At 40.7% G+C, this 23,635-nt stretch overlaps 2 protein-coding genes across 4 annotated transcripts in view; both read right to left on the bottom strand.

Annotated features, from left to right (window-relative positions):
* Positions 1-13,721, bottom strand: part of PCYT1A (phosphate cytidylyltransferase 1, choline, alpha) — a 62,618-nt gene extending 48,897 nt beyond the window's left edge. The window contains exons 1-2 of one of the 2 annotated variants that reach the window (XM_032406800.1): positions 13,707-13,721; positions 3,925-3,988 (exon numbers count right to left, since the gene is read on the bottom strand). The gene's annotated coding sequence lies outside the window, so the exon portion shown is untranslated. Of the gene's footprint in view, positions 1-3,924; positions 3,989-5,128; positions 5,171-13,706 lie in introns of those variants that run through there. The other variant, XM_032406802.1, reaches the window with a different exon arrangement.
* TCTEX1D2 (Tctex1 domain containing 2) lies at positions 72-22,958 on the bottom strand. 2 transcript variants are annotated; one of them, XM_032406804.1, is made up of 5 exons: positions 22,713-22,948; positions 19,380-19,513; positions 13,707-13,776; positions 3,925-3,988; positions 72-141 (listed from the first exon to the last, which is right to left on the bottom strand). In XM_032406804.1, the coding sequence occupies exons 1-5, from the start codon at positions 22,829-22,831 to the stop codon at positions 124-126; spliced, it is 405 nt and encodes a 134-aa protein (XP_032262695.1). In that variant the 5' UTR covers positions 22,832-22,948; the 3' UTR covers positions 72-123. The 2 variants fall into 2 exon arrangements, with proteins under 2 accessions (XP_032262695.1, XP_032262694.1); XM_032406803.1 differs by lacking the exon at positions 72-141 and adding an exon at positions 148-1,272 and having other exon boundaries at positions 22,713-22,958.
* Positions 22,959-23,635: the final 677 nt, after the last annotated feature.

The raw sequence follows: 23,635 nt of genomic DNA on the forward strand, positions 1-23,635 counted from the left end.
TGGTCCCAAACCCTCGTTTCTGTTATTTCTGACCCAGGTTGGCTCACCGAAGAATGATCGATGGGAATCGACCGCGGGCCAGTTGAGCAGGAGAGCATTCAAGGGAGGCCGGCTGGTGGGAAATCACATGTTGCAGGGTGTCTGGTAAAGAGAAGAGTTTTCCTTTGCTAGAGTGAACCTTTGGAGGGGTCCCTTTTGACTCCATAGATGCAAGACAAGCAAATACCCAATGGGAGTTACGGGAGGGAAATGTGAAAGAACTTTAAATGTATTTATTACTATTTTTTTGTCTACATGCTTGACTTGAAAGTGGCTGAGAAGAAAAGTGGGTGGATACACTTAGGACTGTGCTGAGGAGCCCCCAGGGAGAAACAGGGTTTAAGTTGTAACCCTTTCTCTTTTGCATTTCAAATAATTACTTGAACGGCCTGGAAACTAGGGTGTTTCAGGTAAGGGCTGCTAGCTGGGGAAGACGCCAGGGACTACCAGGGGAACATCACTACAAAGAGAGTGGGAGCTTGGGTAGTAACCAGAATAATCTCAGAGTCTTAAGGGACGGCTGATTTCATACACAGCTTGGACACTGTCCCTAACACTACGGCCGACCCTGGAGAAAATGAATGTGCGTTTAACCTAATAAGCTGTGTAAGGTGTAGGATGGCAATAGCTAAGCAGAAACTCTGGATGAGAGATAAAGACAACAATTTGAAATGTACAAAAAAACCTTTATGCACAAATAAATTCATCTCAGTGTTATTTATAATAGTGAAAAAATCATAAATAATCCCTTAATAAGGAAATGGCAACGATAACCAATGGTATTACGTAGTGGAGTAAGTGCAGCTATTAAATTATGCTTATGAAAATCATAATGGAAATAAAATGACAAACACTGCACATGACGTTATAAGAAGTGAAAAATCAGGGTACAAGATTGTGTATAATGATTTTTTTAAAACCCTGAAAATAAAAAAGCACTGGTAGAAAATATACCCAAATATTTACAATTGGTTATGCTTGAGCAATCGAAATACGAAGTTTCCCCACTTTCCAAATACAGTAAGAACATATTACAACAAAATCAAAACACTAAAATATAAGGCCTAAAACTGAATAGACTCAGCTGCCGAAATGCCAAATTATCTTTATTTTGTTGAGATATTTAACAATATAAAAAAATGTATATTTCTTCATGGTCATATTTTTACCCAACTTTTCAAAGATTCAATAGTAGAAACAGCCGAATGCCGCTACAACACAGAATAAACTGTCCTAAAAAGCAAACAAAACAGAAAACACACACAAATCCAGAAGGTTATTAGTACTAATGAAGGGCTAAGGGCAGCAAAGGCAATTGAAATGAACATCATCTCAGATCTTTGCCAGTTTTCAATCATGAAGGTTTTTTCCTTCTTCAATATACAAAGGATTTCCAGAATATAGCTATAAAGTTGCTTGCTTCAGGGTAACTACAAAATTGCTTGCTCAAAGGGTAGGATGGGTAAAGAATTAGATTTTCTGAAGGTAGAAGTAAAATGCAAACTAATGAGCTTTATGTAATTTCATATTCATAAAATAAGTATTTCCATTTTTCCTGATTTATCACAGAAATAACAATTATGAAATGCTTTGAGTTTCTTGGAGTAAATGCATAACTATATTATAACATCACAGATAAAAATAACAGCATCTTGGGGTGCCTGGGTGGCTTAGTCAGTTAGGCATGGATTTTGACTCAGGTCATGATCCCAAGATCATGAGATGGAGCCCCACATTGGGCTCTGCGCTCTGCAGGGAGTCTGCTCAAGATTCTCTTTCTCTCCTTCTGCCCCTCCCCCTGTGCATTCTCGTTCTCATTCTCCCTCTCGCTCTTTCTCAAATAAATAAATCTAAAAAAAACCATAACAGCACCTTGTCATAAATTCTGGGTAAGGGCAAATGGTCTCTGGGTGTTTGTTCTTAACTGATAAAATTCATTTATCTATCTTTTAACTCAGAATCACAAAATGCTTTCCAGATCCCGGTTCAACTTGTTAAAACACTTTTTAGGTAATTATTACAGGAGTTCCACCTGCCTCAGTGACTCCGTTGAGACCAACAAATCTCATCTCCAGCCTGGTACTACTTGGAGAAAACAAACTAAACTCAAGTACCTGCTTACTAACCAAAGCAAAATTCTTTGGTTAAGCCCAGGTCCCTGCCTGCTTGGGTGAGAGAACCATGAACTGTGTTCCACAACAATGCTATCTATAGTGAGAAACTTGTTTTTGTTTTCGTTTTACTTTCCAGGCCCTTTGGACTGATACTTTTGTAAAATACAATAAAAATTAGTAAGTAGGAAAATGGGATGAAAAAAGAAACATACAAAATATAGCCTAAACTTTTTACTATTAGATTTAATCAATATAAAATAACTTTGTCAAATTCCTGTAAGAGTTTCTAAACTCTTACACTATTTATGCACTTCTCTCATGAAGGATCTGTAAACACACAGCTCAAGGACTGGCACTGGTCTGTGGATCCCACTTTGGCTGTTCTACAGCACCGCCCAGAGCTCTCCATGTCCGTCTTAATCAAAATTTTATCCCTCGCACCTCCAGGGGAGGCTGGCACCTAACGGGAGCTCAGAATATTTGCTGAATGAATGAATTGCATTGTATAAGGACTCAATAACTCCAAAAAGCAGGAAAAACCATCACCTTAGCTTGACCCTTCCCCTAGAGAGCTGATAAATGGGATTTACATAGTACTTCCTACTCTTCAGCCCTTGATCCCTAAGGGAGTTGAACATAAAATGAAACTGGTAGGACCACAGAATTTTAGAGCTAAAAGGTGTCTTAAGATCATTAACATAAGCAGCTTCCAAACCTGGCCGTAAGCATAATCATGTGGGTAACTTTTTTAAAAATTCAGAATCACTGATTTAACACCAGACTTATTTGATCAGAATCTACTTGAGTAGGGTCTTGGCATCTGTATTTTAAATAAGTTCCCCAAATTATTTTTCGGCAGCCACAGCCTTCTTTGGGAAAATCTAGTACAGCTTCCTAATGTTACTGATACAATCAGAGAAAAGTCTAATGACACCTGAAGTCATTCAATTAGAAAGTTACAGAGCTGGAAATGGAACCCCTCTCCTAATTAACTCAACCAAGTTTCTGTTCTATTCTACTATACTTTAATTCTGAGTCTACTAATTCACAACCTAGGAGCTTTTGGATAGAGAAAGGGATCATCTCTGGAAGCAAGTATAACAACATATGATTAAAATATATAAAACATTCAGCCAATAACAGACCAATGTTTAAATGAAATCTTTTTAAAATTTTCTCTTTATTTTTGCTTAGTTTTGAGAAATAGCTTTAAGATAAAATAATTTTATTACTGAATGAAAATCACCTTTGCTCATGAATCCCTGCCACCCCAATTTCTGTTCTTTTTTTTTTTTTAAAGACTATTTGAGAGAGACAGAGCACAAGTTGGGGGCAGAGGGAGAGGGAGAAGCAGAATCTCTGCTGAGCAGGGAGCCTGATGCAGGATTCGATCCCAGGACCCTGAGATGATGACCTGAGCCGAAGGCAGACGCTTAACCGACTGAGCCACCCAGGCGCCCCCCTGCCAACCCAATTTCGTTAGAGTTAGCCAAGTGCCACACGTCTGTTAGCACTAAACAATACGATATTCTCAAAATCAAACTTGTGAAGAGTTATATCATCTGTACACCTACAAGTCTCCTCGCCTATCAGCAGCACATTAGATTTCTTCTGCTTTAGTAACACAGTAAAAGAGTAAAATCATTTCATCCAGAAGGAGTCTAAGACAGACATCTAAAATTAAAGTGGCCTTATATCTTAATAATATTAATTTGACTTGGAATGTCCACATGTCCTTGGAAAGGAAAAAAAGGCTTCCAAATAGACTTACATTCATGAAAACGTCGTGAGTGTAGTTGTCAGTGTCAGCATCCCAGAAACAGCGAGCAGCCATGCTGAAAAGTCAAAGAATGAAGAATTATAAATAATATAACAAGGATATGACCTGTATCTATTTGCCATGAGCAAAAGTTTTCCTTGATACATTTTTTTTAATTTAAATTCAATTAGCCAACATATAATACACATCACTAGTTTTTGGTGCAGTGTTCAATGATTCATCAGTTGCATATAACACCCAGTGCTCATCAGATCTCATGCCCTCCTTAATGCCCATCACCCAGTTACCCCTCCCCCCCCACCCCCCTCCCTTCCACAACCCTCAGTTTGTTTCCTGGAGTCAAGAGTCTCTCATGGTTTGTCTCCCTCTCTGATTTCTTCTTATTCACTTTTCTTCCCTTCCCCTATGGTCCTCTGTGTTATTTCCTTGATACATTCTTATAGATCAGTGCTTCCAAACCTTTTCACAGGTTGGCACACAGAAAATCCTATTCGTACAGCAGAATATACTGGGTAAACTAAAAGGGACTGGAATCACAGATGTAACTGGAGGTGACAGCCCAGGGACTCTTAACAACCTCAGACTCTGACCAGCTGCCTGACAGCTTAAGGGGTCAATACCTTGAGTCTTTGGTATTTTGGGTGGGAAGCTGTTATAGATTACTTCAGCCAAGATATTTCTGTGTAACTTTTAGAGGGAATAATACCTAAGACTTACGACTGAAATCCTGCACAATAATATAAAAAAGTAGGTCTGGAAAGGACCCAATAGATTATTTAGTCCAACGTAATTATTTTGTAGAGTTCCAAAAAAGAAAGGGACAAACTCTGAACTAGAACTCAATCTTCTAACTAGTTCTAAACCCAGTATTCTCTCTACAGAATTGCTACACTACCTCTGAATTCTCAAATTAGCGATTCTCTCCCCAAATCATGCGTAAGAAAGAATGTTAGGCAAAATAAAAGCCAATTAAAAAATGGAAACAGGGGCGCCTGGGTGGCTCAGTTGTTAAGTGTCTGCCTTCAGCTCAGGTCATGATCCCAGGGTCCTGGGATGGAGCCCTGCATTGGGCTCCCTGCTCGGCAGGAAGCCTGCTCCTCCCCCTCTCCCTCTCCCCCTGCGTGTGTTCCCGCTCTCACTGTGTCTCTCTCTGTCAAATTAAAAAAAAAAAAAATGGAAACAATTTATGGGGCACCTGGCTGGCTCAGTTGGTGTAGTATGTGACTCCTGATCTTCGGGTTGTGGGTTTGAGACCCATGCTGGGTGTAGAGATTACTTAAAAATAAAATTTTTAAAATAAATAAATAAATAATGGAAACAAATGCACAGTAGTAAGTGGTAGAGGAAATCATGGTATTTCATGGCAATGAAATTCTATGCAGCCATTAAAGAGATATTTTACAAAAAACTTACAAAAACGTTTACAAACTTCACAAAAAATGAAAATACGTTCACAATACAATGTTAAGTGAAAAAAGTAATTACAAATGTTTTACATTTTTATTAAATGTATGTATGAGTCATCATTAACATTTATTGAGCACTTATTTTGTACCAGCCACTGGTCTAAGTGCTTTACATGTACATGTATTAACTCACTTAATCCTATGAAGTACTATTTTTTAAAAAAGATTTCATTTATTTATTTTAGAGAGAGAGGGAGAGCAGGGAGAAGAGCAGAGGGAGAGGGACAAGCAGACTCAGTGCTGACTGCAGAGCCCTACATGGGGCTGGATCCCACGACCGAGATCATGACCTGAGCCGAAATCAAGAGTTGGCCACGTAACTGACTGAGCCACCCAGGTGCCCCTGTGAAGTCCATACTATTATTATACCCATTTAATAAATATGGAAACTGAGTATCAGAGAAATTAAGTAAACTTGCCAAGGTCAAATAGTGACAAAGTTTGGTTTTGAACCTAAGCAGTTCAGCTTCAAGCTATAAAGATACACATATATCATAATGATATTGGTTCTTTTTTTTTTTTTTTAACTAGGCTTCATGCCCAGTATGGAGCCCAACATGGGGCTTGAACTCACAACCCTGAGATCAAGACCCGAGCTATCAAGAGTCAGACATGCCTAATTGCCTGAGTCACCCAGGTGCCCCCAGTTCAATTTTTGAAAGTGTCCTTTTTTTTTAAGTTTTGCATAGAAGAACTCTCCCATCCTAATATTTCACATATTCTTTTTTTTTAAGATTTTATTTATTTATTTATTTATTTATTTATTTATTTACACAGAAAGAGAGAGAACACAAGCAGGGGGAGTGGGAGAGGGAGAAGCAGACTTCCCACGGAGCAGGGAGCCCAATGTGGGGCTCTATCCCAGGACCCTGGGATCGTGACCTGAGCCGAAGGCAGACGCTTAACGACTGAGCCACCCAGGTGCCCCTATTTCACACATTCTTAAGTCAAAAAAGTTCCACCTATTTCCAAACTGCAACAGTAACAATGTGAAATAAAATTAACCTACTTAATTTATCACCAAGTATTTATTTAGCAACTACTATATGTCCAAAAAGAATAAAATCTGTCTTAATCCTCAATCCCCAGTTTAATTAGGTGAAAAAAATTAACACACACAAAGAATAAGATAATGTACAGTTGATGCTAATTTATAGGTTATCAGGATTCAAAAGAATTGTAAAGCCTGTCTAGTCCAAGTCCAAGTCGTGTAACATTTGAACGAAATTTGTAGATGTGCTACAGAATTTAGAGAATTTAGACAGGAGAAAAAGCCAAAAAACACTTCACAAAAGGAACTGGTACTTAAGCTGAGTAGAACCAAGTGAAGGCAGGAATATAAAAATTTACTTAACAAACATTTGTTGAGGGTCTATTACATATGAAGGAAAGTGCTAGATGCAAATGATACAAAGATGCATAAAACACAATCCTTGCCTTCAAAATGCAGTCTATATTTTATACCATTTGCCAATAAAAGGAACCAGGGCTCCTCAGAGAAATGACCAATTCCGGGTGTAGGGCTAGAAATGTGTAAGATAAACCTGAGACTTCTGGGTCACACCCAAAGCCTGGGCTATACAGGAAAAAAAAAAAAAGCTATATTTAAGTATATATATTTGTGTCAAAAGGACTCAGAAGTATGATGGAACAGTTTGTAGCAGGCCAATATTCCCACCAAGACTAATTAGCAAAGCTGGATAAAATGAATCAGAATGCAGCTGAAGCAAGTAAGACTAGAGTAACCAAAATTCCAGAGAGAGGTGAACTGCAAGGAGATAAGCTGATATCCTGCATCGGAATTCTCCCTGGGGCATTTGCCAAATCAAGGCACAGGATTAGAAGCTAAGAATCCAGGCTTTGCCCAGCTAGAGAACCAATTACTCAGGGAAAAAGAAACCAGCAAGACTGCAGGCAGGGGCGCCTGGGTGGCTCAGTCGTTAAGCGTCTGCCTTCGGCTCAGGTCATGATCCCAGGGTCCTGGGATCGAGCCCCGCATCAGGCTCCCCGCTCTGCGGGAAGCCTGCTTCTCCCTCTCCCACTCCCCCTGCTTGTGTTCCCTCTCTCGCTCTGTCTCTCCCTGTCAAATAAATAAATAAAATCTAAAAAAAAAAAAAGACTGCAGGCAGACTTGCAAGGCTAGGGAGATAAAATTGGAGACTTGAGGGACCAAAAGAAGAAAGTAGAACTGAGCCTGTCACACGGTAGGTTTTCCCCTCAAGACATGTGCGGAGTTCTGAAACTGAAAGCCAAGTGTGGTAGACAAAATAATGGCCCTCTCAGTCCTAATCCCCAAAACCTGTGAATAGGTTACCTTATATGGCAAAAAAATAAATAAATAAAAAGTTTTACAGATATATGATTAAGGATCCTGAAATGGGAAAAGTATCCTGGATTATCCGGGTGGGTTCAATGTAATCACAAGGGTCCTTATAAAAGAAAGGTGGTGGGAGAGTCAGAGAAATATTTGAAGATGCTATGCTGCTCGCTTTGAAGATGGAGGAAGGGTTTATAAGCTAAAGCATGCAAGCAATCTCTAGAAGCTGGAAGAGGCAAAGGTGGATTCTCCCCTAGAAGCTCCAGAAGGAATGCAGTCCTTCTAATACCTTGATTTTAGCTGAATGAAACCCATTTTGGATTTATGATCTCCAGAAATGTAAAATAATATTTTTATATGCCACTGGGTTTGTGATAAATTTTTTTAAGTTTATTTACTCATTTATTTATTTATTGTCATCTCTACAACCCAATGTGAGGCTGAAACTCATAATCCTGAGATCAAGAGTCACACTCTCTTCCAACTGAACCAACTAGGTGCCCGTGATAATTTTTTACAGCAGCAACAGGAAACCAATACACTAAGGAAAAAACTTTGAAGTAAAGAGTAGTTTTATACTGAGGAGACAAGTATAAAAGTCGGTACCTGATGGGGGTGGGGTCTCAACGAACGTTCCAGGTTCTTAGTTGAAAGAACTGGAGGGCTACACTCAAGAAAGAAGGGTGAACTGAAGGTAGAGGGAGCCTCAAATCCAAATTGCCACCTAACCTCAACTCTGCTTAGTACCTGACTGGATTAAGGTAAGCAGCCCATAGTCTACCTGAATGGAAAAGGAAAGCGTAAACTCTCTCTGGAAGAAAATAATATTATCTGGAGGTTCTACAATTTTTTGACACAACGTCCAAGACTTAAACCAGGCACGCTGAGAGACAGAGTCACCTAAAGGATTACCAAGAAAAAGAAAAATCAATGGAAACAGAATCACACATGATCCAGATACTAGAATAAGCACACAATGACTTTAAAATAACTGCTATGGGGCGTCTGGGTGGCTCAGTCCTTAAGCGTCTGCCTTTGGCTCAGGTCATGATCCCAGGGTCTCGGGATCGAGCCCTGCATCGGGCTCCCTGCCCAGCGGGGATTTTGCTTCTCCCTCTCCCTCTGCCTGCCGCTCTCCCTGCTTGTGCTCTCTCTGTGTCAAATACATGAATAAAATCTTTGAAAATAAAATAAATAATAAAATAAAAAAATAAAATAAAATAAATAAAATAAAATAAAATAAAAAATAAAATAAATAAAATAAAATAATAAAATAAAATAAATAATAAAATAACATAACATAAAATAAAATAAAATAACTGCTATGACCAAAATGTAAAAAGGGAGAGAGGAAGGATGAAGAACATAGATAAAAAATCATTTCACTGGCCTCCCTGACTGCAACTGGCGGGCCCAGGAGGTGAGGCAGCATGCCTGGTGCTACAGGGTGGTGGTCAGAGCTGTGACCAGAGCATTTGTGAAGGGCACAAAAGTGCAAAGCCTGAAGAAGAGGAACATGAGGACACTCTGGATTAATCGAATTACAGCTGCCTCCCAGGAACACAGCTTGCAGTACCCAGCATTCATTGTCAATTTAATTAAGTGCCAGGTGGAGCTCAACAGTAAAGTACTTGTGGATATAGCCACCTGTGAACCAAAGACTTCTAAATCTTTGGCTGCTTTGGCCAAAAGGAGGTGACAGGAAGGATTTGCTGCTGTCTTGGGCCATCAGAATGAGCCTGAAAGCATATTTTCCAGAGTGGTACAGGACCACTGAAGGGGGATTCCAATACTGCCTGCCCTTTGCAGTTGCGTTTCTCAGGAAAAGGTTTTTTTCCCCCCCGATGATCACAATAACTAAAAAAGGGGCTAAAAACTATTTGTCAACCGTATGTAAGTTTGATCAGCAATTGTCTTAATTTACATTTTGATAACAGACATGAAAGAAAGGCCCCTTTTTCCCTCATTGGGACAGATTCGGAAATCTCTTACACAAATTCTTAAACTCATGCCTGGGTGCCTCAGTCGATTTCACTAGAGAATCAGAATCTACAAAAAAGAATTAAATGGATATTCTAAACCTGAAAAACGTAACAACTGATACTAAGAATTCAGTCAGTGGATTGAATAACAGATTAGACACAACAGAAAAGAGAATTAGTCAACTGAAAGACAGGTCAATAGAAAAATATCCAAAAGGAAGCACAGAGAGAAAAAACAAAAACTCAGAGAAGAGCATAAGCGACATGTGGAATACAGTAAAAAGAGCATCTCAATCCAAATACAGGTAATTGGAATCCAAAAAGGACAACGGACAGCAAACAGAGCAGAAGCAATATTTAGCAAGTTAATGGCCACACCTAGTGCCCAAATGTTAGTTTCTAATGCCATTCTCCAATGAAATGAACCAGAGCTCCTTGGGAAAATGGCTAATTATAGGGCTGGGGCAGGGAACGAATAAGATGAAGCATCTTTTAGTGCCAGTAAGTAAGGAAGTGCTCAAAAAAACCCACAACAGGGGCATCTGGGTGCCTTAGCTGGTTAAGTGTCTGACTCTTTTTTTTTTTAAAGATTTTATTTATTTATTTGAGAGAGAGAGAATGAGAGAGAGCACATGAGAGGGGTTAGGGTCAGAGGGAGAAGCAGACTCCCTGCCGAGCAGGGAGCCTGATGCGGGACTCGATCCAGGGACTCCAGGATCATGACCTGAGCCGAAGGCAGTTGCTTAACAAACTGAGCCACCCAGGCGCCCCAAGTGTCTGACTCTTGATTTCAGTTCAGGTCATGATCTTGGGGTCGTGAGATCAAGCTCTGTGTTCAGTGTAGAGTCTGCTTAGGGATTCTTTCTCTCTCTCCCTTTCCCTCTACCCACACCCCCCCACACACTCACGCTCTCTCACTCTCTCTCTCTCTAAAATAAATAAATCTTTAAAAAAAAAAAAACCACCCCACAACAGTTGGATATACCAAAGGGACACAAGAGGCAACTGAAAGAGCGGCCAATGGCCGAAGTTTGGAACATTGAGCAATGAAATAAATAAGGTAGTACTAGATTACAATCTAAAGTATAAAACTCCCGAGAATGAATAAATAAACAAAACAATTAGCAAATGCAAGAATGTAGGAAACTCGACAGGACAACCCAATTTTTTCAACAATTAAATGGCAAGGTAAAAAAGAAAGAGAAAGAGAAAGAAAATAATAGATTAAAAGAAATTTAAGAGACCTATCAACTAAATGCAGTGTGTGGCCTTTATCTGGATGCTGTTCTGAACAAATTGTAAACAGAATATATAAACACATAAATACATATACACAAATACACATACATACACATACACAGTTGATCCTTGAACCACTTGGGTTTGAACTGTGCAGGTCCACTTATATGCAGATGTTTTTTCAATAAATACAGTACTGTAAATATATGTTCCCTTCCTTATGATTTTCTTAATAACATTTTTTTCTCTAGCTTATTGTAAAAATATAGTATATAATATCTATGTAAAATATGTGTTAATTGACTGTTTATGTTATCAGTAAGGCTTCCAGTCAACAGTGAGCTATTAGTTAAATTTGGGGGGAGTCAAAGCTATATGCATATATAAAAAGTTATCTTTGACTGTGCGGGGGTTGGCACCCCTACCCCCCACATTGTGCACAAGAGTCAACCGTATATGAGACAAATGGGGATATGTGAACACTAACTGAACATTGTATAATATTAAGGGTCAACAATATTTTAGATGTGATGATATATTATTATGTTAAAAAGGGTCCTTATACTTTAGAGATATTGTATACTGTTGTATTTACAAATGAAATGGTATGATGACTGGAATTTGTTTCAAAATAATCTGGTGGGACAGGGACAGTAGGTACAGGTACAGGGATAAATAAAACATCCGTATGTGCTGATAAACTTTGAAGCTGAGTAACAGAAAAAATGGGAGTTCTTTAGTCCCTGCACTTTTGCACATGCCTGAAATTTTAGATGATAAAAGTTTTTAAAAAGGAGGGGGGGTGGGCTTGAATGCTATGCTTTAGAGTTTGGCCTTATCACGTTTAACAAAGTGAATCATAACCAGTTTAGGGAGTTTATATTTGACAGGGTTTAAAATAAACTCTAAAGAGTTTCTGGAAAGAAAATGAGGTTATTTCTGAAAGACTGGTCTGGTATACAAAATGAATTGTAAAGGAGAGAGACCAGAGTCTGGCAATGATGATAAGGGGCTGCTAAGTAAGCCTGGCATCCAGATTACAGGGCATGTAGTGGGAGAGAGTAATGGCTCAATACGACAAAAGAGGACTTCAAGGTTTTAAGCAAGAGTTAATAGAACCTTTGTAATACTGTGAAAGACAGAGAAATTAAAATGGCAGTCTGACTAAAGGAGAAGGGAGAAGAAATTTGCAACTGCATTTGAACATGTTGAATCTAAAGTGATAAGGTAGTAAAGTATTTCTTTATGTCTTTGAGGTGAGAAAATCTCCTGAAGCCTTTTGACCAAATGGTAGGGGGCACCATGTAAGAAGTACTGTGCCAGAAGTCAGAAGGCCAGGCTCTATTAGTTTATCTGACACCAGCCAGATACACACTTTGGGGCAAATCATACTCATCCTCAAAAGTGTCATCCATAAATTAAGGGGAGTAGACACTAGAAAATACCCATAATCCCTTCCAAATCTAACATTCTGTAGTAAAAATTCTCAGTGATAATATGTACAAGGTATTTTTAAAATCAATTAACAAATACTTTAATACTTTCTTATAAAATATTATACTCAGGGGGCGCCTGGGTGGCTCAGTTGGTTAAGCGACTGCCTTCGGCTCAGGTCATGATCCTGGAGTCCCTGGATCGAGTCCCACATCGGGCTCCCTGCTCGGCAGGGAGTCTGCTTCTCCCTCTGACCCTCCCCCCTCTCATGTGCTCTCTCTCTCATTCTCTCTCTCAAATAAATAAATAAAATCTTTAAAAAAAAACAAAACGCTTTCAAAAAAATAAAATAAAATAAAATAAAATAAAATAAAATAAAATATTATACTCAGTACTGTTTGCAAAGGGAAAGAGGAGATTAACAGTTGGGCATAGGGAAAGATGGGAAATACACATTTTGAACTCACCAATACATGAACAACAGTTTGAGGTCATGAGAATGAATGAGCTCATTGAGAAAGCATTGCAAAGAGCAGAAGAACAAGAATTGAGCCTTGAAGAAAGCTCACAGCTGGCGATGTAAGGGAGAAAGAAGAACCAGGAAAGGAAAGAGTTAGAAAAACAGAAGAGAAACAAGTTAGATAAATGACATCAGGGCCAAAATAAACTGGAATGAATATTAAGAAATAGAAGCGCAGGAGGCTCCTGGGTGGCTCAGTTGGTTGAGCGTCTGCCTTTGGCTCAGGTCATGATCTCAGGGTCCTGGGATTGAGCCCTGCATCAGGCTCCCTGCTCAGCAGGGTGTCTGCTTCTCCCTCTGCCACGTGCTTGCTCTCTCTCTCTCTGAAATGGGTAAATAAAATCTTTTTTAAAAATTATTTTAAAAAAGAAATAGAAGCCCAGGCCAAGAACAAGAGCTAAGAAAGGACTACTAAATATGCTAATAAGGAGGTCTCAGACAATTTTAAAGAAATTAATTTGGAATGATAGGAACAAAAACCAGGCAAGAAGGAATTTAGGGGAAAAAAAAAGAAGGAATTGAGGAAGAAACATATATATATACTGCCATACTCGACTTAGGAGCATATATACATAAACCCTAAAACATCTACTGGCCTATGAATACTACGAACAGTGAGTTACCTTGAGGAGCTCAGCCACACTGTCAACCACACTGTTCAGTGCCAGGAACTTTTTGTTTCACAGCTGCATTTTGTTATACTGTCCTTTCCTCTCAGTCTTACAAAGACACAATCTTACTGGATTGTCAGGAGGATGAATACCTAATAAGAAACATTTAAGAATAAAAACAAGAAGGAAAAACCAACTACTCACAATACTCCTTCACCTCTTTGTTCTCCAATCACTACTTGTACCACCATTTTGTATCGGTCAAATCCCATTTCTAGAAAGAAAAATAAGAAAGTTATCTATAAGTAAAAATGGTAAAGTTATTTAATGAAGGTAAATTTGCCTAGAAACGGACATAGGCATTCAGTCCACAAGCACTGACTGAGTAGGATGATAAGCTTGGGAGTCAGAAAGACTTGAGGACAAATCTTACTTTGGTAAGTAAATCAGTCAGCTTGCCAAGTGTGTAACCTTAGATAAGCTGTTCACCTTTTTGGCTTAAGTCTTCCTCATCTGTTAAACAGGAATATTATTACCTACCTCCTGGGGGATGTTGACCTTAAAAATAAAACTTGTCAGTTATTTTACCAGCAAAAAAAAAAAAATATATGGGTTTATTCAGGAAGGGCAGAGAATTGTAATTCAGGACATGAAAGCTATAGCAAGGGGCGCCTGGGTGGCTCAGATGGTTAAGCATCTGCCTTCGGCTCAGGTCATGATCCCAGCGTCCTGGGATCGAGTCCTGCATCGGGCTCCCTGCTCAGCGGGGAGCCTGCTTCTCCCTCTGCCTCTCTCTCTGTCTCTTATGAATAAATAAATAAAGTCTTTAAAAAAAGAAAGAAAGAAAGAAAGAAAGCTATAGCAAAACCACAGGCAAGTCCAGAGAACAAAGGAACAAAGAAGCTGATTCTTTTATAGAGGAAAGGAGGAGGTTGGGAGGGCTGTTATAAACAAAAAGTCTATTGAAATAAACCAGGAGTTGGAAATGTAGTGGCTTTTCACTGCCTGAATTGTGACAGTCTCTCATTGGCAGGGCTGTTGCCGGGCAAGGAGAAAATCTCTCTTCCTCCTGCTGGGGTAATAAAAGTATAGGCTTCTTCCTGTTGGGTTGATAAGGAGTTGAATGGTATTAGTGCTCCCCCTTCTGGCCTCCCAACTCCATTTTAGTGAAGCTTCCCTTTACTATTTTCACAAGTAGTATGTACAGCATCTAGAACAGTATTGATACATACTAGTTTCTCAGTAGATCTCAGCTTCCTTTCTCTCCTACTCTAAGTCAGGTACTGGTAGGGCCTCAAAACACAGAGAAAATAAGACACTCTTCTTGGGATACCTGGGTGGCTCAGTCAGTTGAGCGTCTGCCTTCCGCTCAGGTCATGATCCTGGGGTCCTGGGACTGAGTCCCGCATCAGGCTCCCTGCTCAGTGGGGAGCCTGCTTCTCCCTCTGCCTGCCGCTCTCCCTGCTTTTGTGTGCTCGCTCTCTGACAAATAAATAAATAAAATCTTTAAAAAAAAAAAAAGACACTATTCTTGCCTTAAAGAACACACAGTAGTTGGGAAGGCAAACACGAAGAATAAAATGAAAAAGCAACATATTAATAATTCCAAGAGTAGCATGTACAAGGTACATAGGAACACAGAGCTGGGCAGTGGGGAAGGGATGACCAGAAGATACTTCTTGGAGGATGTGATAAATGAGCTGAGTCTTAAAAGACAAGTAGGAATTTACCAGGCAGACAATGTCTCCATTCTACGGAGAGAGAATAGCATGTGCAAAGGCATAGAGTATGGGGTATTTAGAAAACTGTAAGCTGTTTAGTAAGGGAGAAAAGAAAACAACAACATAAGATACTGGAGTATAATGGTATGGCCCAGCACAACTCTTCTGCTTCCCCAGAAACTATACTGCTAAAGCAGCAAAATCCTGAAAATTCTCACTAACACCAAATCTGGAGAGAAGAAAATTGAATGGGCATCTTTATCTTCCCCCTTTTCTAACCAAGGAACAGTGTAAACAGTTGGGGGGGGGGGGAAGGAAAGGAAATGGACAAAGCTAAAACATAGCCAACTCTCTCTGATCAAAGTAAAGTCTCCAGGATTATACAGTAAATTAGGCAAACAATTTGAAGACTACAGCTCCCTTCCCAGGTGAGACATGACCCTTAATTCAGGATACTTAACAAAATCTCAGGAGACGGAGCCCAAAACATTGCAACAGCTTCACGGAGCTTCCTCCTTTCTCTACCCATTTCTCTTCCTCCTTTTCTGATACCCATGCAGCTAGAATATTAAAGACCCAGCCCTTCAATTATAGTTCTGAGGGAAAAAAAATAAAATAATCTCAGATATGCTGGGAGAGTACAAAAGAAATCACCCAAACCATGTCAGAGCAATTATGAAAAGAGCAAATGAAAAGATCTGAAAACCATACCACATCAGTGTAAAATGGAAAGAAGCTGACTGGCAATATGCAAAAATGCAGAAAAACAAACAAAAGAATAACAAGAAACAAACAAACAAAATACTGTTTAAGGGGCGTCTGGGTGGCTCAGATGGTTAAGCGTCTGCCTTCAGCTCGGGTCATGATCCCAGGGTCCTGGGATCGAGCCCCGCATCGGGCTCCTTGTTCAGCGGGAAGCCTGCTTCTCCCTCTCCTTCTACTGCTCCCCCTGCTTGTGCTCTCTCGCTCTGTCAAATAAATAAAATCTTTAAAAAAAAACAAAAAAACAAAAAAAACAAAAAAAACAAAATACTGTTTAAAAGACAAAAACAAAAACAAAAAAACCCCCCTCAACCTAGGAGATAATATAAACCAAGGAACAAAGAGAAATTCTTCACAACTGATTCACAGTATAGAACAACATAAGCTCATAAATTCAACAAAATAAGAAGTCAATCAGATTATAAGCAACAGAAAGATGAAAAGGAAGATCACAGCCCTAAGAAATAAACTGAATACTCACACAGTATCAGTGCAGACCTAATAAATTAAAAATGGCAAGGGACAGAACAGACACAAATGAAAATTGAATTACTAGCTTAAGATAATCACAAGTAAATATCAAAGGAAAGGGAAGAAAGTATGGCACAGAAAAGCTAATAGATATGGAAGATAAAGATGATTCAACATATCCGTATTTGTTGTCCTAAAGAAGAGAACCTAACAAATGGAACAGGAAATGTTTTCAGAGATACAAGAAAATTTTCCTAATTTGGAAAAAATAAAATCCACAGGTTGAAAGATATAAAACGCTCACTATCAAGTGATATTCTAAAAAAGCTATTGAGCATCAAGGTTAAGGATGGGATTCTTTAGGCAGAGGACATCAGGTGGCCTTAGATTTCTCTACAGCAACATTCAATGCCAGAAGACAATGAAACAAAGTCTACAACATTCTCAGGAATATGTTATTACCTCAAAATATTATATTCATCCAAAATATATTCTGGTTTAAAGGCAAAAGGCAGACATCCTCAAACATGAAAGAACCCAGAGAATGTAACATTTCTGAGCCCTTCCCGAAAAAACTTAGAACAAAATCTCATCGGGTAAGAACTGAACCAAAATAAAGAACTCATCGATGCAAATGGCATGATAAAAGGATTAAATAGTGAGCAATCTTCCATTTAAATATAGAATGAATGCAGGGGCGCCTGGGTGGCTCAGTTGGTTAAGCGACTGCCTTCGGCTCAGGTCATGATCCTGGAGTCCCGGGATCGAGTCCCACATCGGGCTCCCTGCTCAGCAGGGAGTCTGCTTCTCCCTCTGACCCTCCCCCCTCTCATGCTCTCTGTATCTCATTCTCTCTCTCAAATAAATAAATAAAATCTTTAAAAAAAAAAAATAAATAAAAAAAAAAAATAAATATAGAATGAATGCAAAAAAAATACATGTATATACACAGAATGAATGCTATACCACTAGGCGAAATAGGTCTATAATATCCCATTGTTATTAAGGTAAATTTATTTATCTGTATATAAACATAGAAAAGAGGTCTGATATGATGTTCACCTAATATTAATGGTTATCATTAAATATTGATATTTAATGTGGTGGTGGCATGATTTTCTAATTTTATTTTTCTACACTGTTTAAATGTATTTATTATGGACATGTATCTTTTTCACAATAATTTTAACAGTGAATTTTCATTAAAAAGTAAAAATAGGGGCACCTGGCTGGCTCAGTCGGTTAAGTGTCTGCCTTCGGCTCAGGTCATGATCTCAGGGTCCTGGGACCAAATCCCAAGTTAGGCTCCCTGCTCAGCACGGAGTCTGCTTTTCCCTCTCCCTCTGCCCCGCTCCCCACTCATGCTCTCTCTCTTTCTCTCAAATAAAAAAATCTCTTTAAAAAAGTGAAAATAGGGGCGCCTGGGTGGCTCAGTCGTTGAGCATCTGCCTTCGGCTCAGGTCATGATCCCAGGGTCCTGGGATCGAGCCCCACATCGGGCTCTCTGCTCAGCGGGGAGCCTGCTTCTCCCTCTCCCACTCCCCCTGCTTGTGTTCCCTCTCTCACTGTGTTTCTCTCTGTCAAATAAATAAATAAAATCTTTAAAAAAAAAAAAAAAAAAAAGTGAAAATAAAAATGCTAATACACAAGCAGTAGTTAATTCTGGGTGACAGAAATACACAGAATTGCTATTTTCTTCTCTGTACTCTTGTATATTTTTTTAATTTCTAAAAATTAAAACAAATTAAGAAAAAGAAAAAAGTACACCAAAATATTAAATAGTAACTACCTTTGGGTAATGGAATTTTATATAATTTTAAAAAATTAAATGTGTACTTTTCTAGATGGCCTAGGTTAGTACAACGAAAACGTATTACTATTACACAGACATTTTCTTCCCTCCAAAGAATGTTCTATTTTTATTTTTATTTTTTATTTTTTATTTTTTTTTAAGATTTTATTTATTTATTTGACAGAGAGAGACAGAGCGAGAGAGGGAACACAAGCAGGGGGAGTGGGAGACGGAGAAGCAGGCTTCCCACGGAGCAGGGAGCCCGATGCGGGGCTCAATCCCAGGACCCTGGGATCATGACCTGAGCCGAAGGCAGACGCTTAACGACTGAGCCACCCAGGCGCCCCAAAATGTTCTATTTTTAAAAAGGCAGATAGAAAGGACTTTTCAGATGGTAGAACATTATTAACAAAAGAGGGGAACCTGGGTGGTGCAGTTAGTTAAGCGTCTGACTCTTGGTTTCAGTTCAGGTCATGATCTCATGGTCATGAGATAGAGCCCCACCTCCAGCTCCACACTCAGCTGGAGTCAGCTTAAGGACTCTCTCCCTCTCTCTCTGCCTCTCCCCCCTCCCCAGCTGGTGCACGTGCGCTCTCTTGAGCTCTCTCTCTCTAATAAATAAGTAAATAAATAAATAAATCTTTCAAAAAGAGAGAGAGACAGAGACAAAGAGAACGGGGAGAAAAAGCATGAGGTGTGTTCTATAGATGTAGAGAGTTTAGCAAGGGTGGAGAGTTGAGTCTGGTGACTAGTTAAGGACTCGGCTGGAGAGATGGGCTGAGGTCAGAAAGTGGGGTATCAATGACAGGCTAAGGATTGAGATGTTGGTGAGAAAGACAACCAAGAATGATGGGAGAAAGGAGCCCTTGTAACTTTACGTCTTTTCCATACTGGAATTTCTCAGATAGTGCATGCATACAATGTTCTATTTCGTATCTTTAACTTTCCCACTATCTGCAAAAACCTACATGAGTTAAAAGTTACCAAATAATTGAGAAGACTAGACATTGAAGAAAAATTGTGTTTAAAAGAATCCACAGCTTACGCCCATTATTTAAAGATAGAGAAGGAGACAAATGAATAAAACTGAATGTTTGAAGGGAACATATTTCTAATTACCACCACAATTACCTTTCAATTTGTCTTTAATGGTTTCTGATAAGTGTTTTGTGAGCTGAGGCATTTCTTCTGGAGAGTATTCAGCATTGGCCAGTTCCTCCTTAAGCACAGCATGGATACATTCTTTAACCACAGACGGTCTGAACCTAAATGAAACAGTTTGAAACATCTAATTGGCAACTCCAAAACTTCAATTTACCTTCACAGCTCAACTGCCCCAGCTTTTTCTCCCTGGAACAATTTAATTCTTCTTTTTCATACTTTTTATTATAAAAATGACATACACAACTTAAGAAAACAAGTTATATTCCTGATTTATACCTACAGCCTGGACCTTTCCCCTGAACTTCAGACCACACATTCCAACACGTATTCCATCTGGATGTCTCATGGACGACTCAAAAGGTCATACATCTAACACTGAACTTCTGTCTCCTCTCTCCAAAACTACATTGGCCAATGGTAACTCCATTCTTCCAGTTGCTCAGGCCAAAAACCTTGAGGTCAGTCTTGTTGACTTTCTCTCTCACAAACTACATCCTGGTTCATGAGCAAATTTTGTCAGTTCTACCTTAGGAATAATCTAAAATTCAATCACTCACCACCCCACTGCCACCAGCTTGTTCCAAGCTATCATTACCTCCTGCCTGGATTACAACAGCTCCACACAAGTCTCTCTGTCTCTGCCTTTGTCCCCATATCCTGTGGGACATAGCAACTAGACTGGTCCTGTTAAACTATATGTTGGATCACAGCACTCCTCTATTCAAAATATCCCAAATGCTTGGGGCGCTTGGGTGGCTCAGTTAAGCGTCTGCCTTCAGCTCAGGTCATGATCCCAGGGTCCTGGGATCAAGCCCCACATCAGGCTCCCTGCTCAGCGGGGAATCTGCTTCTCCCTCTTCCTCTGCCCCTCCCCCCTGCTCATGCTCACACGCGCTCGCTCTGTCTCTCTCAAATAAATAAATAAATAAAATCTTTAAAAAAAATCCCAAATGCTTCCCACCTCACTCAGAGTAAAAGCAGCATCCTAACTGTGACTTGCATAGCCCTATATGACCTACCCTATCACACTCTCTGATCTTGTTTTCTACTACTTTTCTGCTAGTTCTCTCCACTTTGGTCACACTGGTCTTCCCTATGTTCTTTAACCACACCAGGCAGGACAACCTCAGTGCTTCTGCATTTGCTGTTAACCTCTGCCTGAAGTTCAAGTCTCATTCTATATGCATAGCTACCTCCCTCACTTCTTTCAAGTCTTTATTCAACAGTTATTTTCCCTAGCCACCTTCTCTAAAACTTCAAATTGCCCTCCTACCACATCACTTTATATCTCACTTCCTGGTACTCATTACTATCTCATACACTATATAGTTCACTTATGTATTTATCTTGTTTGTTGTCCTTCTACCCAGCTAGAACATAAGCTCCATGAGAGCAGGGATTTCTATCTGCTTTGTTCACTGTTATCTCCCCATTTCTTAGAACAGCACCCAGCACATAGTAGACAATAAATACTTTTGGAAGAAATGGATTACTGAATAAATGAAGACAGAGAAAAAAATCTCCCCTAATTTCACCACCCTAAAATACATTCACATTTTAGTTGTATTTATCATTTTCTGGGCTATACATTCTCTCAATTGATTTGTCTATTATGTACCAAGTGACCAGGATGTTTCAGGTTTTGAGCTTATAATGTGGTATAATATTTGGTAGCCCTAGTGGTCCCTTCTTACTTTTTTTGGTTGGAAGGGGTTCCTTTTATTAATTTAAATTCTGAAGCAACCTTTATTACTTTTTTTTTTTTAAGATTTTATTTATTTATTTATTTGACAGAGAGAGAGACAGCGAGAGAGGGAACACAAGCGGGGGCAGTGGGAGAGGGAGAAGCAGACTCCCACTCCCCCCGAGCAGGGAGCCGGACGCGGGGCTCGATCCCAGACTCTGGGATCATGACCTGAGCCGAAGGCAGACGCTTAACGACTGAGCCACCCAGGCGCCCCAACCCTTATTACTTTTTAATAGTATTTTCTTTGCTCTCTTGCCTGGTTATTCTCACAGATGAACTTTAGAATCATCGACAAATTTCCAGGATTTGATCTGTTCTAAAAGGGGTTTTCCTATTGACAAATGTACTATATCTTAAGGGCTCTACCCCTTAAGTGTTTCTCATTTTCAGCGAAATGTCAAAAGTTTTCTTCAAACAAATCACAAATAATCTCATAGGATTATTCCTACATAATATGTTAATTTTGTTCTGCTTTTGTTCTGTTTTACAACAGAAATGCAGGCAAATGGCAATCTATGCATTTAGAAACTTTTACCAAGATAACTGAACATACCTTTGTTTTATGTCCATTCTACCCACCAGAAAACTACTGCATGAAATTTTTTTATCACATTCTAACCAAAGTTCCTGGCTTCCAGTATATGCCAAGCATTTGATTCAGCAATCTGGTTTCGAGCAACAGAGGGGCTTTTTTTAATTTAATTTTTTATCTTGTGAAAATAAAGGGAGTGATGGGCCCTACAGCCCTAGCGGACTGTCCTCTGCACTAGACTGTGTACTTTAATTCTGGGAAGGTATCGCGGCGGTGGGCCAAGAACATCCATATGATACCTGGGTAAGACTTTGTATGCATACACGTCCCGTTCCCTGCCGAGGAGTAAGCGTATTCTGGCACACGTATGCACACAGTAACCCTCGAAAATGGCTGAACGGCACTCAATGCCAGGCGCTGCTTTACTGCTCTTCTCTGTATTACACCCATTTCTTTTCCTCTGCTCACGTCCCAGGTCTCCTAGAGCCAACCATTCCCACTGCGCTAGCCTTAGGCCCTCCCGGCGCCCTAACACTGCAACTGCGGGTCGGGTCCTCAGATGCCCAGAGCAGCTAGAAGCTCAAGAAAGATAGCAACCGACCTCCTCGCCTCGCCCCTCGTCTCCAGCCCCGGCGCGCCCCCTCCCCGACTCGCCCCTACGTCTCCAGACCAGCCCCACCCTCCTTCCTTCCCGGCTCTACTCCAACCCAGTACCTTCCTCGGTCCCCCAGCCCGCCCCATCCTCTCCAGCCCCGCCCCGCCCCTACCTCCCCAGCCCCGCTCCGCCCCTCCCCCAGCCCCTCCTTTCCCTCTCCAGTCCCGCCCCGCGTCCGTAGCCCGGCCCCTCCGCCCCAGCCTGCCCCACCTCCAGCCCCGCCCCTCCCTCTCCAGTCCCGCCCCGTCCACCCCGCGGGTCCTCACCACCCCCCGCACTTTCCCGACGGACAGGCTTGCAGGCGAGCTCTGCCCCCCTGACCCAGCGCTCGTAGGACGCCCCCACCACAACCCGTCCGTTACCCGCCTTTGCTGGAAAATGGGCCGCAGAATATAGGTATTCTCGGACTCCGCTGCGTTCTTCTCAGTCTCAGGCAACCCGTCGGCTGTGCCCATAGAGAAGGACGCTGGGGTGGACGAAGTCATGGCTAGGGCTTCTTAGCTTGGTGTATCGCGATGAAGGCCTGGCGGGTTGCAGCAGGGAGCTGGGAAACCGTCGCCAGGGTAACAGGGCCTCCCTGGGCCCTGTGTGTCGCGGCTGCGCGCTCCCAGCCGAGCGCACCCCACCCCCGCGCCTGCGCACCAGCTGCTGGGCGGGAACTGGTGGAGCGAGAGCTGCCCTAACTTCGGCCTAAGGCGGGTGCAGCCCTATAGGGATTCCAAAGCACTTCATTTTTTTTTTTTTAAAGATTTTATTTATTTATTTGACAGAGAGAGACACAGCGAGAGCAGGAACACAAGCAGGGGGAGTGGGAGAGGGAGAAGCAGGCTTCCCGCTGAGCAGGGAGCCTGTCCAGGGGCTGGATCCCAGGACTCTGGGATCATGACCTGAGCCGAAGGCAGAGGCGTAAGGACTGAGCCACCCAGGCGCCCCCCAAAGCACTTTAAAGCGCGTCTTGTTCTGCTTTTGTTCTGTTTTACAACAGAAATGCAGGCGAATGGCAATCTATGCATTTAGAAACTTTTACCAAGATAACTGAACATACCTTTTTTTTAATGTCCATTCTACCCACCAGAAAACTGCATGAAATTTTTTTTATCACATTATAATCAAAGTTCCTGGCTTTATTAACCGCACCACAATTTTAAGAAATTGATGCGGAACCTGAGGCCCATAGAGGTCCAAGCATCTAAGGCTACTGAGTGGCAGGGCCCTGACTCTAAATAAAGGGTCTTCATGCTGTAGCCTGTGGGCAAGTGCAGCCTTCATTTCTTTATTCACAACTTTTG

The sequence above is a fragment of the Phoca vitulina genome, unplaced genomic scaffold (assembly GCF_004348235.1).
Source record: "Phoca vitulina isolate PV1807 unplaced genomic scaffold, GSC_HSeal_1.0 scaffold8, whole genome shotgun sequence".
NCBI lineage: Eukaryota > Metazoa > Chordata > Mammalia > Carnivora > Phocidae > Phoca > Phoca vitulina.

Excerpts from the sequence above, each read along its gene's own strand:
- TCTEX1D2 (XM_032406803.1), bottom strand. The coding sequence starts at position 22,831 with ATGACTTCGTCCACCCCAGCGTCCTTCTCTATGGGCACAGCCGACGGG. Across the intron at positions 3,989-13,706 it reads CAAAGAGGTGAAGGAGTATT|CATGGCTGCTCGCTGTTTCT; the intron begins GTGAGTAGTTGG and ends TTGACTTTTCAG. Across the intron at positions 1,273-3,924 it reads CTCACGACGTTTTCATGAAT|GACAGTTTATTCTGTGTTGT; the intron begins GTAAGTCTATTT and ends TTTGCTTTTTAG.